At 40.0% G+C, this 19322-nt stretch overlaps 2 protein-coding genes across 4 annotated transcripts in view; one reads left to right on the top strand and one right to left on the bottom strand.

The window, feature by feature from the left end:
- GSDMA (gasdermin A) overlaps positions 1-7330 on the bottom strand; it is a 33680-nt gene extending 26350 nt beyond the window's left edge. The window contains exon 1 of one of the 2 annotated variants that reach the window (XM_058183118.1): positions 6972-7330. Coding sequence is in view for 1 of the 2 variants with exons in the window: in XM_058183117.1 (XP_058039100.1) it covers positions 3247-3277 (31 nt within the window). In the remaining variant the exon portion in view is untranslated. Of the gene's footprint in view, positions 1-3246; positions 3409-6971 lie in introns of those variants that run through there. The other variant, XM_058183117.1, reaches the window with a different exon arrangement.
- Positions 7331-13542: 6212 nt separating this feature from the next.
- The window catches only part of LRRC3C (leucine rich repeat containing 3C), a 130399-nt gene continuing 124619 nt past the window's right edge, over positions 13543-19322 (top strand). The window contains exons 1-2 of one of the 2 annotated variants that reach the window (XM_058180775.1): positions 13543-13595; positions 14197-14396. The gene's annotated coding sequence lies outside the window, so the exon portion shown is untranslated. Of the gene's footprint in view, positions 13596-13985; positions 14397-19322 lie in introns of those variants that run through there. The other variant, XM_058180777.1, reaches the window with a different exon arrangement.

Consider the following 19322-nt stretch of genomic DNA (forward strand, 5'->3'; position numbering starts at 1 on the left):
AAGAAATAGAAGAAAGCAATAGAATAGGGAAGACCAGCAATCTCTTCAAGAAAATCGGAGATATGAAGGGAACGTTTCATGCAAAGATGGGCATGATAAAGGACCAAAAATGGCAGGGACCAAACAGAGGCAGAAGAGATTAAGAAGAGGTTGGAAAAATTACACAGAAAAACTATACAAGAACGAGCTTAACATCCCTGATAACCACAATGGGGTGGTCACTGACCTTGAACCAGACATCCTAGAATGTGAAGTCAAATGGGCCTTAGGAAATCTGAGCAACAACAAAGCTAGTGGAGGTGACTATTCAGCTGGAGTATTCCAGCTGAGCTATTCAAAATCTTAAAAGACAATGCAGTAAAAGTGCTACACTTTGCCAGCAAATTTGGAAAACTCAACAGTGGCCACAAGATTGGAAAAGGTCAGTTTACATTCCAATTCCAAAGAAAGGGAATGTCAAAGAATGTTCAAACTATCGCACCCTTGCACTCATTTCACATGCTAGTAAGATTATGCTTAAAATCCTACAAGCTAGGCTTCAGCAGTATGTGGATCGAGAACTACCAGAAGTACAGGCAGGATTTTGTAGAGGCAGAGGAACTAGAGATCAAATTGCCAACATACACTGGATCATGGAGACAGCTAGGAAATTCCAGAACTACATCTACTTCTGCTTCATTGACTATGCTAAAGCCTTTGATTTTGTGGATCATGACAAATTGTGGCAAGTTCTTAAAGAGTTGGGAGTACCAGACCATCTATTTGTCTCTTGAGAAACCTATATGCGGGTCAAGAAGCAACAGTGAGAACTGGACACAGAACCACTGATTGGTTCAAAATTGAGACAGGAATCCGGGAAGGCTGTATACTGTCACCCTGTCTATTTAACTTATATGCAGTTAAGATTGCTGGGAGAAATATCAACAACCTCAGATATGCAGATGATACCACTTTAATGGCAGAAGAGGAACTAAAGAGCCTCTTGATGCGGGTGAAGAAGGAGAGTGCAAAAGTTGGCTTGAAACTCAACATAAAGAAAACTAAGATCATGGCATCTGGCCCTCTCCATTTCTGGCAAATGGGGAAGAAATGGAGGTAGTGACAGATTTTATTTTCCTGGGCTCCAAAATCACTACACATGGGGACTACAGCCAAGAAATTAAAAGACGCTTGCTCCTGGGGAGGAAAGCTATGGCAAATCCAAACAGCGTACTAAGAAGCAGAGACATCACCCTGCCAACAAAAGTGCATATAGTCAAGGCTATGATTTTCCCAGTTGCAATGTATGGCTGTGAAGGCTGGACCATAAGAAAGGCTGAGTGCCAAAGAATTGAAGTCTTTGAACTATGGTGCTGGAGAAGACTCCTGTGAGTCCCTTGGACTGCAAGGCAATCAAACTGGTCAGTCCTAGAGGAGATCAACCCTGACATGCTCTTTAGAAGGCCAGATCCTGAAGATGAAACTCAAATACTCTGGCCACCTAATGAGAAGGAAGGACTCACTGGAGAAGAGCCTCATGCTGGGAAAGATTGAGGGCAACGGAAGAAGGGGACGACAGAGAATGAGGTGGCTGGATGGAGTCACTGAAGCAGTAGGTGTGAGGTTAAATGGACTCCAGAGGATGGTAGAGGACAGGAAGGCCTGGAGGAATGTTGTCCATGGGGTCGTGATGGATCGGACATGACTTTGAAACTAACAACACCACCAAGCTCCCTTATTTGTTCAGCATACAGTTTAGTCTCCAGAGACCCCTTACAATCTTTGTTGCTCTTTTCTGTACTCTTTCTAGTGTCTCAGCTTTCTTTCTTTCTCTCCCCCCCCCCATCTCCCTCCCTCCCTCTCTCTTCCCTGTCTGTTTGTCTGTCTGTCCTATGGGGATCAGAACTGGATGCAACATTCTAAGTGTGACCTCACTAGTTAATGCGTCATTTTTACTATCATTGTACTATCACTTCTCATGATATTTCACTATAATGATAGTGACTCTGCAGGCTCATACTTAAGTGGTGGTCCACTAAGACACCTACATTGTTTTCACAGTTATTACTGTCACATACCACTAATTTTATACCTTTGCATTTGATTTTTCCTGCCTAAGTGCAGGACCTGATTTTTCTCACCACTGAATTGCATCTTGCTGCATCTTGTTGAATAGTGTAGTTCTATAACTTGTGAAATGTTACAGCCTGATATTAACAGGTCCAGGACTTCTAGTCTGCAGTCTGTATCTCACTATCCAGCATCATAAATTAATCAGAGATTCAATTAAAAAGACAAATACGGATATGGAAGTACAGGTAGCTCCTTATTTAACACCAGTCACTTAGCAACCATTCAGTGTTATGACAGATCCTGGAAAGGGACAATTCATCTTCTGATCTCAGTCCTCCTTCTACATAATGTGACTGAATTTCAGGTACTTGGCAACTGGCCTGCATTTACTGCTATTTGCCACGCCCCATGGTCACGTAACCACAATTTATGATATTGCTGCCAGAAATCAGCATTTATTTCCATTTTCTGGCAACCCCTTTCCTGCGACCAATGGATTCACTTAACGTCCATGGCAGGGGTGAAATCTATTTTTTTTTGCTACTGGTTCTGCGGGCGTGGCTTTGTGGGCATGGCTTGGTGGTCATGTGACCGGGTGGGTGTGGCCAACTTGTAAAATGTGGTGAAACTCACTTAACAATGCTCTTGCTTAGCAACCAAAATTTGGGGCACAGTTGTGGTCATAAGCTTTCTTTCTTTCTTTCTTTCTTTCTTTCTTTCTTTCTTTCTTTCTTTCTTTCTTTCTTTCTTTCTCTCTCACACACGTAAACACACACACACACCTGTCTGGGCACATAGACAGTCACAGAGCCCTTCCCAGGAAGTTTTCCTGCCCAGACGCAGCAGCAATAGTGGCAGCAGAGCTTGCCTGGGCTCCCCCACCATCCTGAAACAGCGCTGCGCCGGGAAGTTTTCCTATGTGGCCACGATGCTGACGGCAACAGCAGCGGCAGAGCACACCCTGCCCTTCAGGCACCCAAAGGTGGGTGGCCCGGCCCAGAAGTGGCGCATTCCCCATCATGGGCTGGATGCGGGGGGGGGAAGGTAAGCAGGCGGCAGATAGCCAAAGGCCCCATGGAAGCCAAGCGCAAAAGCTGAGCGTGCCACGCCCAAAAGGCGAGCGAGCCTTGCCAGGTTCCCCTGAGGCCAAGCACAGTGGGTCTCCCCCCCCCCCCACTGCCAGCATTGGCTTACCTTCTAGAACCTCTCCCTGCAGCCCTGCCATGCTTTACTCAGTTTCCTGCCTTCCACTTGCCTGCCTTCACACATGGCTGCGGGCCACAGACTGGTTCGGGGGCATGGCCAACCACAGATTGCTACCGGTTCTCCGAACCAGCCCCAATCTCCACTCCTATTCTCCCGATCCGGTCCGATCTGGTAGCATTTCACCCCTGGTCCATGGCATTTGCTTTACAACCGCAGTGAAAAAATAAAACCGTGTCTTGACATGTGGTGACATGCTTTATGACTGTCATAGCAAAAGAACTCTGACTATAATAGCCAGCCTCACTGAGTTCCTGCTTAAAATCACACATGCCTTGGCCACCTCCCATCTGGATTGCTTTACATGGGGCTACCCTTGAAGACTACTCAGAAAGTTCCACTGATCCAGAATTAGGCAGGGTACACAGTAATGTTGAGGGGCTATGTTGATCCATGTAACACCTCTATTGTGCAAACTGCATTGGCTTCATTTTTTTCCCTCAAGTGCAATTCAAGATGCTGGTGATCACCTTTAAAAACCTAATATGACACAAGACCTGGCTATCTCAGAAACTACCTTTTCATCCTGTAAGATCTGGTAGAGTGGGCACACTCCTAGGTCCTTCCTCTAAATATCTCTAAACTAACACAGGAATGTTCACAATAGCAGTTGAATAAAATGCCTTTAAAAATGAATACTTTATTTTCTGGAATTCCCTGTGAAAATAAATATATATATATATATATATATATATATATATTCTGAGGTTTTCGCGGGTGTTTGTATGTAGGTCTTTGGTTATTCGGGTTTTCTCCTGCGTAAAATTGGAAGTGTCTTGGCGACGTTTCGACAAAGTCTCATTCGTCATCTTCAGGCTTCAGCTTCGTGCTTCTGGGAGCAATGTGTGATTGCAGCTGTTTCTTCCTTTTTAACTGCTAGTGGGGGTTTGAACTGATTGGGTGGGAGCTTGGCTGTGATCTGATTGGATGGGGGGGTTTTGTGCTCTGATTGGCTGGGGGGGTATCTTGTTTGGGTGGGGGCTTGGTTGTGCTCAGATTAATCTGAGTTGCAGGGGGATTTGAGCTGGTGAGTTGCATTGCTGTTGTTTGGCTTCGTGTTTATGGTCGTGCTACATTTTCATAGTGGGTGTCTGTCTGCTGTATGTATGTATTGGAGGGGTTTGAAATGGCTAATGTTGCAGCTGCGGTCTGGCTTCTGGTCCTTGGTCGTGCTTCCTGATCAGTGTGGGTTTGGGTCTGCTTTCTGGGTGGATGTGTGGTGGTGACATCCTGTGTGGACCTCGTGAGTGTGGGTCTGGTGTCATTCCTCGTGTTAGGGACTCGTTTGTCAATAAGGGCGGGTTTCCAAATGGCTGGTAGGCGGGAGGTATCATCTCGTTTGTTCATGCTGTGTGGGCGTTTTTCTATCTCGATGGCTTCTCTGATTATTCTGTTGTTAAAGTGTTCAGTTTTGGCGATAGTTCTGGTCTTTTTAAAGTCAATATCGTGTCCTGTGGCTTTAAGGTGTTGGACCAGGGAAGAAGTTGGTTCCTCTTTTTTGACTGAGTTCTTGTGTTCTTCAATGCGTGCACTTATTCTTCTGTTGGTTTGTCCGATGTATGTGGTGGGGCAGGCGGTGCATGGGATTTCATATACTCCTTGATTTTCTAACTCAATTTTGTCTTTGGGGTTTCTTAGGATGGTGGATATTTTTTGGTTTGTGCAGAATGCTGTCTTGATGTTATGTTTATTTATTTATTTATTTATTAATCGAACTTATATACCGCACCATCTCCCGTAGGACTCAGGGCGGTTCACAGGCATATTAAAACAGTACAATAAATAAATATTAAAACCCAATTAAAACTAGATAATATCATGGCCTGAACACTAAAAAATAAAAAACCTATAAAAACCCCATTAAAATATGTTAAAACCTTTTATCTTAGGCTAGTCCTGCACGCTGAAACAATAGCGTCTTCAGTTCCCGTCTGAAGGTCCGGAGGTCGGGTAGTTGTCGTAATCCTGGAGGGAGCTCGTTCCACAGGGCTGGTGCCGCCACAGAGAAGGCCCTCCCCCTGGGGGCCGCCAACCTACATTGTTTGGTCGACGGCACCCTGAGGAGGCCCACTCTGTGGGAGCGCACAGGTCGTTGGGAGGCAATCGGCGGCAGAAGGCGGTCTCGAAGGTATCCCGGTCCTAAGCCATGGAGCGCTTTAAAGGTGGTCACCAAAACCTTGAATTGCACCCGAAAGACTACCGGTAGCCAGTGCAGGCCGCGCAGGATAGGTGTTATATGGGAGCAACGCGGTGCTCCCTCTATCACCCGCATGGCCGCATGTTTGTGGAGGATCTTGCTGATTCTGTCTGTGGTGCCTTTTATATATGGGAGAGGGCTGTGCCGTTTTCTTGTTCTCTGTCTTGGATTTTAGTGAGGGGTTCTTTTTGGATTAGTTTGGTAATCTTATTTCTCTGGAATCCATTGGATGTTAGTACATTTGTGAGAGTGTGTAGTTCGGTTTTTAGGTGTTGTTCATCAGCTAAGCGTTTTGTTCTAGAGATGAGCGTCTTGGCTACGGAGTTGATCTGTGCTGGGTGGTGGTGTGAGAGTGCGTGCAGAAGCACGAAGCTGAAGCCTGAAGATGACGAATGAGACTTCGTCAAAACGTCGCCAAGACATTTCCAATTTTACGTGGGAGAAAACCCGAATAACCAAAGACCCCTCTCTCTCTCTCTCTCTCTCTCTCTCTCTCTCTCTCTCTCTATATATATATATATATATATATATATATATATATATATATATATATATATATATATATATATATCTTGTAGTCAGGCAAGTCTGCGTCATTCTCTTTGATTTTCCTCATTGAATCACGCTATAAATCAGTGTTTCTCAACTGGGTGGACTTCAATTCAGAACTTCACAGCCAACATTCAGCCAGTTCATCTGACTCATCTTAAAGTTTATATGAAGTTTAAGCTGTGTTCCAATTATAAAAAAATATGTTAAAGTGCAGATGAAGGAAATAAGTGGATTATTGCTTCAGATTTCATAAATGATTGCTTTGACCTGAACTGGAAATATCAGAACCTCCAGTGGCTTTAGGGATTGGATCAAAACAACAGCAAAATGTATTTAATTTTAGGCTCCCTGGCTGGGGAAAGTGGATTTCTGTGTCAAAACACTATTATCCACCACATTTGCAACATGAAGGCTAAATGTTTTGCATCTCTAGTCATAGCTGATACTTTAAAAAAGAAGCAAGTTTTTTTTTTAAAAAAAAGATGAAGCATCTAATATTGTTCACACCAGTGTTTCCCAAACTTTTTCCTTCATTGCCAAAAATCGCTTCCCAAAATGTCCCTTTTGTGATTGGGTAATGGGTTTGTGTGTCCTTACCCAAAGGAAAATAATTTTGCCTGATTTGGAGCAATTTACCCAGATTTGGGAAACAATGGATAAACGAAGATGTCCCCCTTACAAACATCGGTTACTATCTTTAGTTCTACGTTTTATTTAGCGTCATCATTTTCGGGTTAAGTTAGTCTAAAAACTAGGAGCAATACGTAACACTGTATTTACAATTTCTGCAGTAAAAGAACCCCCCTTCATTCCAGTCCCTGGGAAGTTTGCTTAACTGAAAGAATAATATTCAACTGTCCGCCGCCCAGCAACCTTTAAGAAAAAAAAAAGGCGTATTTTTTCTTACCTTTGCCTATGCTTAAACGGCGTTCCGTACAGCTGTAAAAGATATCTAGTGAAACGCAATCTTCAACTTGTAGGGATGAGAAGCTAAATATATGGGAATTAGGGAATGTCCTCTAAATTCTGCTTGCGTTAGAATGGCTTTATTTTGCTTTCATTTTCTTCTTTTAAAGAAGCCGATAATTACATCTTAATAGATATTTTTTTCTGTTCTTAGAAAATATTGCGGTGTTCTGTCTTACGCTTCCGTGGAAGTAAAGTCCGCTGAAATTAACAAGCTTATTTTTGAGTAGCTGCTTGTGCACCGTCTGATCAAAGAGACCGGGGCAGCTGGTGATAGGAGTGAATTGCTCAGGAGGGGCGGGAAAAGGGTTGTTCCTTCCATCGGTAATATTGTTTCTTAAATTGAGAAATTCCAAATGTGGAGAGTAGAAAATATTGCAATGATCGACGGGGCTTTCCTTAAGTATAGTATAACCTTTACCCTGTCATGCTGAGTCAGCTGCAGTAGATAAGCACTATTTTCTGTTTTTTGTTTCAGTGTTGTAGCAGGAAGAACAGTAAAACATGGGGCAGAAAGCAATTTCCAACCGCCCCCTCCCGCCCTGAGACGATAAGGAACACATTTAGAGAGCAATGTTCAAATGCTCGAAAGTTGTGTGGGTTGGAAGTCTACACATCGGTTAAGATTGAAAAACACGGATTTAAAATAACAGAATGAGAAGAACAACTTTGCACAGAAGATGAATTTTTCTTACTTATCACCGTTTTGCTCTGATCGCGGGACCCTTTTTTATCTGAAGCCTTAAATTTATTCGGTGGTGTCAATCTGGGTGGCTCTAATTTTTGTGTATTTTCTCAAGCACCAAACTTTCAGGAAGTTCCAAGTTTTTGACGAATTTTCCCCCTGATAAAATGATAGGAACTCATGTCTAAATGTTGATATTATGGAAAAACACCGCATTTTCAAGATTACTTGGCAAGTAAAAGAAATCTCTTTCTCTTTCGTTTCATGAATTTATTTATAGCCTTTGCAAGTTGCCCCAGTTGGGAAATTCTGGGCAGTGTACAGCCAAGAAAAAAACAAAACAAAACCCAACAACAAGGTTGAGATTAGAAAATATAATTTCATGGATAGACAGCAGAAAAAAGTTTGCTGGGCATGTTTGTGTTGTGATTAAATACAACTGTTGCAAACTTCAGGGAATAGCAGATATAGCAGTTAGCAATGAAACGAAATGGTGTATTTTTTATTTTTTTTTTGTACCTCAGATTGGCTTGCCAGGCAAAGATTTACAGTTTAATAGTTCACCTGGGATATCAGTTACTGATATGGAGGCTGGATTTTTCTTTATATTATAACTACACCATAATTTTTAACAGACAATCTCCAGGACATGAAACAGTTGGTTACTTAGACAATTGTGTTATTTTTAGCACAACTCCAGCAACAGACATACTTGTACTGTGATAGCTATGTTCAATCCAAATTTACATTGTGAAAAAAAATTCGCTATACTATAATAAAGATTTTTTTCCTTGTCAGGACATAAATGGCATATTAAGACTTTTTCTGCTTTTAATACAGACCAGGAAGTCACATTTTGGGACTCATTTATGCACCCAAAGCTATTCCAGTAAAGATAATGGAATGTGTTTGACACTTAGAAGCAAACTGTTCCATTTTGGTTCATGAGAAAAATCACTTTATAAGCATATTATTTACAACGAGAGCAAACATTCTTTGTATAGATGGAGCCAAACTTATTTCCTGATAGCAGAAAGATTGTGGTGGTTAGGGTAAGAAGTTTCTTTTCCCCTTGTTTCTGGGGAAGTTTTAGAGATTCTTAGTGTGTCCCATCTCTCATCTATGGGAAATATTTCACCAAAGCAATCACAAAATTAAAGAAAAAGTTGTATGTCAGAGACAATAATAGCTGTATCACAGCTTTAAGTCAAAGATTTGTAGAATAGGACTTGAACCAAAAAATTTGCACTTAAAAAAAAAGAATATATAATTAAAATCTATACTCATGTGCAATGACTACATATCTTTCTTGACTTCATTGCTGGAAAGGGATCAGAGGAGGATTCTTGCATACAAATACTTTAGTGTTGGATTTACACAGAATAAACAACAACTGTGCAGGGATTTCATAGTCCTTTTACTTCCCATTGTCTTATCCAAATAATGGCAGGGATGCTTCTAGGCATGCTTTGAGATGGTGATAAATTTCTCTCTCCCTCCCTTCCTCTCTTTCTTTCTCTCTCTCTCTCTTTTAAGAGTATAACATTTTTATTGAAATGTTCAAGAAATTGCTTTTCCTAAGAAGTTTCAAGAAAATTCTGCATTTGGAAAATGAGTGAGAACACATTTATAACAGCTGAGTCCAATTCCTCCATTATGAAGTTGAACCCAGCCAAACTCAACACCATATTTTTGGTGATTTCTTTATACAACCCTCTAAAATTAAATAGGTTAAACTAATAAATATTTTCATAATAGTGTCACTAACTTAAATCTAATTTAATCTATCTTTCTAAAGTTCCACAAATGAAGCCCTAATTGTTGGGATGGACAATGTGATCCCTCATTAAGATGTCTTCCTAATAGTAAATCATACCAATTCTCAAGAGGAGAAAAATGACCCTGAATAAGGGGAGAAAAAAAATCTTCCCTTTGCTAGCCACATTCATGGTTATAGTTAAGTGTAATTCTGACTGATAGTCATTTTTAAAACTTACATTCTACCATAGTTAGCAAGTTTCAGCACTGGAAAAAGGGATGCAATGTCTCAGTAGTTTAATGAAGCTGAAATGATTTGCACGCCGGTGGTTGAGCCTGGTTCCATGAGACAGCGTGAGCTCCCGTCTCTTGATCCCTAGTTCCTGTCCATCAGGCAGTTTGATATTGTGAGTAGATAAATAGGCAGGGATTGGCTGCTAGGGGTTCACAGGGTTCAGGAGAACCTCTAGTTAAGATTCTGTGCAGTTCGCAGAACCCCTAAATCCCACTCCTGGTTGGCCCTGCCCACCCTGCCCCTCCCCTCCCAGGAGTACTCCACAACCTGTTTTGGATGCAGGTAAGTGCAGGGCGTGGGTGTAGGGCAAAAAAACGGGCCTACCAGAAGTTCAGGAAGGCTGGAAAAGGGCCCATTTTTGGCAGAGGGTCTCCAGAGCCTGGGGAGGCTGTTTTTGCCCTCCCAGAGGCTCAAGGAAAGCCTCCGAAACCTGGGGAGGGCAAAAACACCCCCCCACACACCATAGTGCAGGAGGCTGACTAGGCCATGCCCACCATGGCCACCCAGTAACTAATTGCATTCATGTGTGCTAGGAGTGGAAGCCAGCACTAGACCTGGCCAGATGCGAGGCATCATGACACAAGGTGAGGTGAGATTAAGTGAAGGAGCCTGGAAGAGCCAGCAACACAAGTTCTGCTAGTTAATTGGGATAAAGCTAGTTCGCCAAACAGAATGAATTAGCAATCTAGACTATCAGGGCTGCATTGTGGGTCTAGCATGTTTAAATTTCCCTGAGATTGTATGCCATACACTAAATAAATAATAAGCATTGTAAACCTTGGCAGCACTATATAACCCTGGAAAAATAACTTCACAGGTTGGGAGATATATCCCAATTGAGAACTTGAGAAATCTTGAACTGTGTGGAACCAATTCCACAGAGCAGCCTAGAGAAAAGGAAAATGTGGCATAATATTTTGAAAGGTTTATTGGTGATGCTGACAGGAGTTGTGGAAAGTTGGACTGTGCCTTCACAGTATCCACCTCTCCTCTTTCAGGTGTCATGTCAGCCATATTTTCATCATTTCTTCCATTATGCCCTTGATCCTGGGATGTCTAGCAAATGTTATATGATATCTGATCCCTGTAAATTGTTGCTGGGAATGGAACTTAGCCAAAGCATGAGTGAGCTGTTTGGACACAACTGCGTTTACATGGAGTATCTTTGGTTACTATTTGGTCTCAAGTTCCAGAAATGGAATCAGATGAACACAAGACATGGAGACAATGCACATTCATGCAAAAAGTAACTTCTTGTTGAACCTGGTTCCTTGAAAATATGGGGAATGAAGTATAAACTTTGAAATTGTTGGTCACCCCTCAAGACTTTGAAATCTTGAAAATGAAAATACAACCCAGACTAGAAACGTTTTCTGTTAAGGCTTATGGATAAAAGACTGAAAAAATATTTTACTTTTATAGGTAACAGGAGCATGACTTTTATATGCTCAGCCCTGAAAAGACCTTGAAATATCTATAATATAGAAATGATGAGTAAAGATGATGGAACTTAACATTAATGGTCAAATTAATGGTCCTTGTAAAACAAAAGAAGTCATAGAAAAAAATTGAATTTGAAGTCCTTTGTGGACTTTTTGCAGGAGATGGGGGGAAGAAATGGACATTATGTTATAATATTAAACTAAGAGTTGAAGAGTTTTACATCCATGGAAGCTGAAGCTGAAAGTCATTTTTTGTATTTATTTTTGTTTCTTCTCTCTTTCTTTATATCTTTCTGTACCTCTATTTCTATCTCTCTCTTTCCTCTTTATCTGTATTTATCTGTATTCCTGATTGTTGGTTTATGTTACGTTATTTTATGTTTGTTTTGCAAAATTTAATAAAATTATTATGAAAAGAAAAAAGGAAGTGTTGGTCAACTCTTTGCCTGGAGATCTTGCTTAAACTCACTTTTCCATCACTAAGACCTCATACTCTGATTTCTCTTCAGATCATATAAATCTTTTGCCTTTTACAAAAGATAATTATATTTCACATGAATTCCAAAATTCGAACAGCAGTCCAAAAGATGCTGAATGCCAAAGTCTCCTTCTTTAGTTATGATGGCTGGACCACTAGGATCAACATCTCAGCAATATTTAGGCATCCACTCAGTGCTTACCCCTAATTTATGGAAAGAGTCATGCTGCAACCTCAATTAAAATCCAAAACAGACCTCAGTTATAGATGTCTTGAAAATACAATAGATGATCAGCGTAATGCTCCCAATCCTATTTTTGCTATATTAAAATACCAAACTACAAACTGGGCAGTACTATTTTTGCTAGTGTATTTATGTTGTGATTCTGAGCATCATATGAACCCAGGATTAACCAATTAATTAACCCAATTGAATTAATTAAATAAGGTAAATGTGTTTTGTAAACATTGTCTATGTGAAAATACTTTTAAACATAGTTTGGGATATTTGATTTGTATAAAAAGAAACTTGACAGGACATCACAGTAAACCAGCATTTTGAACAGCTTGCTTACTGAGAATCTATCAATAATGTCTGTACAAAGTTAAATTGCTCCCACTTGGTTCTTCTGCCAGCAAAAATGCTTTACCACATTTACTAAGCCCATGCTGCTTTACTCTTGCTTATTACACAACACCCATTGCACTGCATTGATCAAAACCCAGTATTTTGTAATAAAAAGCCCAGTATACAAAACCCAGTATTTTGTAATAAAAAGCTCTTATGATTGTTCTTTGGAAACCAGCACCTCTCTCTTTCTTTTTTGAAGGAAATCCCCATTTCAGCCTGAGCTAATGGGTGTTTTTCTATTGGCGTGCCCTAATTCACATCTCATTCTCAACCTAGGAAAAAACCCTAAATTTATTAGATTGCTTGCAAGTTCAATAACAATATTCAGAATTTCGACAATATCCTCAGTGTACTGATATGTCACCAAGGTTAAAGAAAGAGTTTTGAGGCGCCTTTACATGTGGGAACAGTTTTAAAGTCAACCTTCCCTTGCAACTCATACTATAGCAGTCTAAAAGGAGAAATGCTTCTGCAGACCTCCGGACCAATATAGGCAGTCCTTGATTAACAACCACTTATTCGGTGACCATTTGTAATTACAACATTGAATAACTGGTACTTAAGACTGGTCCTTGAAGTTCTGGAAGTTCCAGCACCCTGAAATTACATGACTGTGATCCAAGTGCTTGGCAATTGGCTAGCACTTAAGATGGTTGCAGTATCCCTTGTCACATGATCATCATTTGCAACTTTTCCCCTGACTTTTCACAAGCAAAGTCAATGAGGAAGCTGGCAGGGAACATTGCAAGTCATTCTGGTAGGTCACTTACGGTCCAGTAGCTTTTTCTCCTGAGGGGCCTAGTTATAACCTCTACCCACAGCAGCCACCCACCTCAATGGCTATCCCTGCCCCCTTGCACACACTTCCCCCATCTGCCCACCAGCCTGTTTGTGAGCTGCTTAAGACTTGCAATTTCCCCACTGACTTTGCTTGTTGAAAGCTGACAGGAAGTTGTGGGTTGTTACTTAACAATGGCAATGGGGAGTGCTAGGATTGCCATTGCTAAGCTATACAGTCATGTCACATCACGCTTTATAACTGCATCAGTTAGTGAAAGAAATTCTGGACCCAATTGCCATGGTAATCTAAGAAAGACCACCTGCAATAGACAAATTTATGGCGAATTCACCATAATTAACAAGACTAAAGTAGAGAGAATGAGTGCTGACTGGCTGCTCAGTGCTCAATTATTGACTGCTTTAAATTGAGCAATGGGTGAAGGTGCAATGACAGCTCCAGGATCTCCATGTTGAATGTCCCTTCAATCTGCAGAAGGTGAGGATAAAATGTGCAAGGAAAATGGGGCAATGGGCATGCATTGCAGATGTAAAGGAATTTCAGAGTTCACTGTAAGCCTCAAGCTTTTAGAAATTGGCTGGTAGCAAATATTTTTTTGCTTGCTATGCACATTTTCAAATATTCCCAGCTAATACAGAGGAAGAAAAAAAAAGCTTCTACAATGTTAAAATCAGCTAACACAACACAATTAAAAAATACAATATTGCAGCATCATAAAAATATTTTGCAATTGCATTTTCATAAATATACTCATGTTATGCAACAGGAAGCAAATAGTTCCATATTTTTGTTTTCAGAAAGTAGTTCTTTAGCTATAAATGTATAGACTCAAAGAATGTACATTCAAAATATTAAACAATGAATTTTATACCATGTGTGAAAAGATCTTATTGAAACAATTATCACACTTCATTTATGGGTATTTTCAGATTAGGTCTCTGTCTTTGGATGCCCAGAAGGAAAGGTGGAGAGAAACCCATATCATATTAGATATAAAAATGTGAATGTAAGACTATGAAAATGCTGAATATACAAGTGCCTGCAAATATAATGGTGTCATGTATTTTATTTCCTACAGAAAGTTATTTGGAATAGGATTCCACTAATGAAAATTTATGAAAATGAACTGTTTTCATTAGGTTAGTTTTCAACTCCCATCCACAATGTTTTTTCTACTTCTGCAAGCATATTCACATGTTTCTTAGGTTTGGGGTTACAATTCTGGCAGCATTCAACACCACTTTGGAGTGACTGAAAAAATGAAGTTCACAAAAAATGGTAAGGATAATCGTTTATTTTTCTAACCAATTCATGGCATGCAAAATGTGACTTCTGGTTGCTCTTTTTACTAAATTACTTATTTAAAAGGAATTGTTGTCAACTTTAAGGAAACAATAAAATATTTTCATTGATAGGCAATAACCCTTGGTAAATAAATGCCAGCATTATTGTCATACTCCTCCTTTGCTAATATAATTCTAAGTACTATTTGCAAGTCCATAGTATGAAGTGATAATTAATATTGATGATATTATAAAAGAAATTTCAACCAAGCAGGTCGCTATAGATGATATGCTTCAGTGCAATATGACAGTGTTTGCATTTCTATTTAACTTTTATTGACTAAGTTTAAGTGCCATTCTTAGAAGGCACTCATGCTATGGGCCATTTAATATCTGTGCAGAAGACTAAATAACAAAAAATAAGAAAATGCAATTGCTGTAAAAGAATTGTAAGTTAATGGCAAAGAAATGAATTTGTAGGTTTAATTATGAATGACAGGGCTAAAATGAATGTCAAAAGTATAAATTGGTATAGTTATGAATTTGCCTGAAGTTAGAAATTCATACCATGAGAATGTTATGCTTTGGTAATAATTAAAAAACTTAGGATGTATTTTGAGGGAAAACATTTTAAATAAAAGTGATCCAGGTGAAAATTATTCTGAATGGCTGATGAGTATGAGATGAAAGTACACAAAAGTGATTGTGTACAGATCAATCAGAAATTCAAGAGTGAAGCATTATCTGTTTAGAAGTAGTTTGGACACTTTACAGTATTTAAACTTAAGGTTGCTTGTAAGGCTGCTTGTCATATTATTGTTTATTGTAAGTCTGCTTACATATGGCAAAGGAATTAATGTAAAATCATAATCAGTTTGTTTATTATGAAACATAAGGAAAATTGGTTAATTTTGGAATGTGAAACAGTCCATTTTACTACAACTGTAAATCGATTTTACCAACTGTAGAGAGAAAGTATGTAGTTCCATAGGAAAAAACTATTAGAATACAGTTTCATTTCCTAACCGAATAAATAGAAAGTAAGAAACCATTGTTTGAAAGCTGCTTACTATAGAGTAAAAAGAATGGATACAAAATGTGTGGAGCAATGCTAAGGGGTAATCTAAAGAGGATGTTTCATGGCTTGACGGGTAGAAGAAACAACAGATGGGTAAAAACACATACGAAAATGATTGCTGCAAAAAACTAGGATGTGAGAAAGTGTATATAATATTGTGGTCAGTAATCAATCACTTGAGACAAAAAGACATAAAATGTAAAGCATTTTACATAATTGTAAAACTTAAAATTCAGAAAATATTTTTTGATATAAAACAACAGAGCTCTAAGAAATATTGTGCCTCTTCTGGAGATGGTTAAACATCAAGTCTGATAACACAGTGTAAAGTAACTTGAGCCAGATTAGTGTAATGGTTAAGGCACAGGTTAGAGATTGTGAGTTCTAGTCCTGCTTTAGGCATGAAGCCAGCTGGATAATCTTAGACCGCTCCCAGTGACTCTCTGCCCTACAAGAAGGAATCAACCTTTGAAAACGTTGCCCAGTGTGGTGATAAAACATATTCCTCCATGCACCCATGAGCTGCATTCATTACCAAGTCTATGATATGCCTCCCCACACATGTGAACTGTTTAAAGTTCCCTTGTGAGAAAATATACATGGCAAATTGAATCAAAGGCATATCTAATGAAAGAGTCATCCAGATGCAGGTGTGAAATCCACTTACCTTTGCTACCGGTTTGCAAATGGGAGTGCTTGCGCGCGGCACATTTAGCGCATGCACAGAGCATCAAAAACAGGATGTGATGACATCCGGGCAGGAGGGCATGGCCTCCCGCCACCGGTGCTACCGGTTCGCCTGAGCTGGACATAACCGGCTGCATTTTACCATTGCCCAGATGGGTTTGGGTAAAACATTTCAGCCAGTCATGCTGTACTTTACCCTGTGTCTGCCCTTTTATCTTATTTTTGATATGAACAGGTCAAAGTTACATAAACTGTGGCTCTGTTTTTGCTCAGGTCTAATTAATGGCATGGGAGTGAATTTGTAGATTTAATTATGAATGATAAAGCTAAAGCTGCGCGGGTGATAGAGGGAGCTCCTTGTGGCTCCCACATAACACCTCTCCTGCGCAGACTGCACTGGCTGCCTGTGGCCTTCCGGGTGCGCTTCAAGGTTTTGGTAATGATCTTCAAAGTGCTCCATGGCATAGGGCTGGGCTACTTACGGGACCGTCTGCTGCCACCGAATGCCTCTCACCGACCCGTGCGCTCTCACAGAGAGGGACTCCTCAGGGTGCCGTCGGCCAGGCAGTGCTGACTGGCGACACCCAGGGGAAGGGCCTTTTCTGTGGGGGCCCCCACCCTCTGGAACGAGCTTCCCCCAGGACTTCGCCAACTTCCTGACCTTCGAACCTTCCGCCGCGAGCTTAAGACACATCTATTTATCTGCGCAGGACTGGACTAGAATTTTAAATTTTTAAATGTTTAAATTTTAAATCTGATTTTAAATGGGGTTTTATTATTTATATCTTTATTTTAAATATTCGGCCTATGTAATAAGTTTTTTTTTTAAATTAATGTTTTACCCTGTATATATATATGTTTTTTTATATGGCTGTAAACTGCCCTGAGTCCCTAGGGAGATAGGGTGGTATAAAAGTGTGAATAATAAATAAATAAATAAAATATATGTCAAAATAATAAATATCATCTAGACAGTTGTGGCTTTGCAGTGCACTTAGAAATTCATAATATGATGATGTTACACTTAGGTAATAATAAAAAAGGATATATTTTGGGGAAACACATTTTAAATAAAAAATTTTAAAAATAGGAGAAAATTATTCTGACTAGATGTGCTGAGAACATACACAAAAAATGATTCAGAGAGCCAAGACCAGCAATCTGCCACTGTTTTCCTAGGAATCTGGTGTACATTGTTTCACTGTATGCCAAATAAAATTCTTTTATAAGACATTTGGTTGCTCTCAGTGAGCCAGGCTTGGGCCACATGCAAGAAACTTCCAGAGACTAGTTTAAATCCCCACAATCCATTTCACAATCCAAGTCTCATTCATACTGGGCTCCACTAAAAGCCTGATCCCAGTGCTTGAGGAAAAAACCAGGACTTCCAGCTTTCTGGGATCTCTATAGATTCCATTCTAGCTTTTTGCAAGATAGTGATGAAGTTGTTTGTTAGTTAGTTAGCCAGATTTGTTAAACTAGAGCCTTCCATTTTCCCCACACTTCCGAGATAAATTGACAGGAAACAAAAAGAGAAATCCATAATAGAATAGAATAGAATTTATTGGCCAAGTGTGATTGGACACACAAGGAATTTGTCTTGGTGCATATGCTCTCAGTGTACATAAAAGAAAAGATACGTAATGTAGCCTGACCAAGATGGATCTACACATGTGCAGGAAAAAGCCTGATGAGACCAGACTATCGGCTGTATCTGGATAAAAATGTAGGTGGGAAAGATCCTAGGGGAAAGAAATCCTACATTGGCATAACAGTGGTCAAAGGACTTCCGCTGCCCTGTCCCAATCCCTCAGGGATCACTTCTGCCTTTTTTTTTTTTTTTTACATTTATATCCCGCCCTTCTCCGAAGACTCAGGGCGGCTTACAGTGTATAAGGCAATAGTCTCATTCTATTTGTATATTTTTTACAAAGTCAACTTATTGCCCCCCCAACAATCTGGGTCCTCATTTTACCTACCTTATAAAGGATGGAAGGCTGAGTCAACCTTGGGCCGGGCTTGAACCTGCAGTAATTGCAGGCTCTGTGTTCTAATAACAGGCTTCTTAACGGCCTGAGCTATCCCGGCCTTAACAGTTGATGAAGCACACTACACTTTACACTGACATTGCCAGAAGATTCTGCTTCTCTTAAGGTGGAAAACACTACCTTAAAGCTGAAATAGCTGATTTAAGTCTGACTCAGTCATGGGCTGAGAATGAGGAGGTCATATCATCGGGACAGGGCAGAATAAAGAGAGCACGGGAAAACCACTATACTCAAGATTCCTAGCTTCAAACTTCAACAAACTAAGTTTTAGTCTGGTTTTAACTGAATGCAACAATTAAACCATGGTTTATGGATTAGTGTTCTATGAGAACTAGGTCATAAGTTTCTTCAATAAAGTTTGTTTGAAACAAATTGTGGCTTACAACAGTGTAGAAATCCAGCCTAATTCCATAGTTTAACACACACAGGGTATAGATGGTTGCATAAAACTGATTTATAGTTTCTCTCTGCATCTTCAGGAGAAGGCTCTCAAACACTTTTTGCTATTTCAGCATAAAAAAATATTAATTTATTTCATGCAGATATGGTAATTATCAACACAGCTTGTTAACCTGTATATAGCAATTAGTTATCCAAACTGTAGAGTGGAGGAAATATCAGTCTTTTATGCTGGCTGGGAAATTCTAGGAGTAGATGTGTATGCATCTTACAATGGCTTGGATTGAGAAACGATGATCTACATCCCTAGTCCACGTTTACTGTGGGACTGAAGTTGTAAGGCTAGCCCTCTGCAACTGATCAGGTTAGAATTTCAGATCCCTGGCAAAAGTATGCAATTATATAGCTCTACCCGAAACCAGACAAGTGATATGGTGGCAATGATAGCCATGTACCTGAACACTATAAGGGTCTGGATGGGAAGAACTGGCTTTGACTGAACCATGGCAAGATGGAGTGGCTATGGGATTTTGGCCCTCCAAGCCCATATGATTTTTCATCTTTGACTCTGGACATGACTGAGCTGGTTCACAGTGTTGAGGTACTACTGGACTCATGGCCCATTACTCTTCTGCAGCTTATACAATTCTAATAAGGTACAAACATCTCATAATACCATTTTAATTAAGTTGTATTTGAGCTGCACTTT

This window comes from Ahaetulla prasina, chromosome 4 (genome assembly GCF_028640845.1).
Source record: "Ahaetulla prasina isolate Xishuangbanna chromosome 4, ASM2864084v1, whole genome shotgun sequence".
Classification (NCBI taxonomy): domain Eukaryota; kingdom Metazoa; phylum Chordata; class Lepidosauria; order Squamata; family Colubridae; genus Ahaetulla; species Ahaetulla prasina.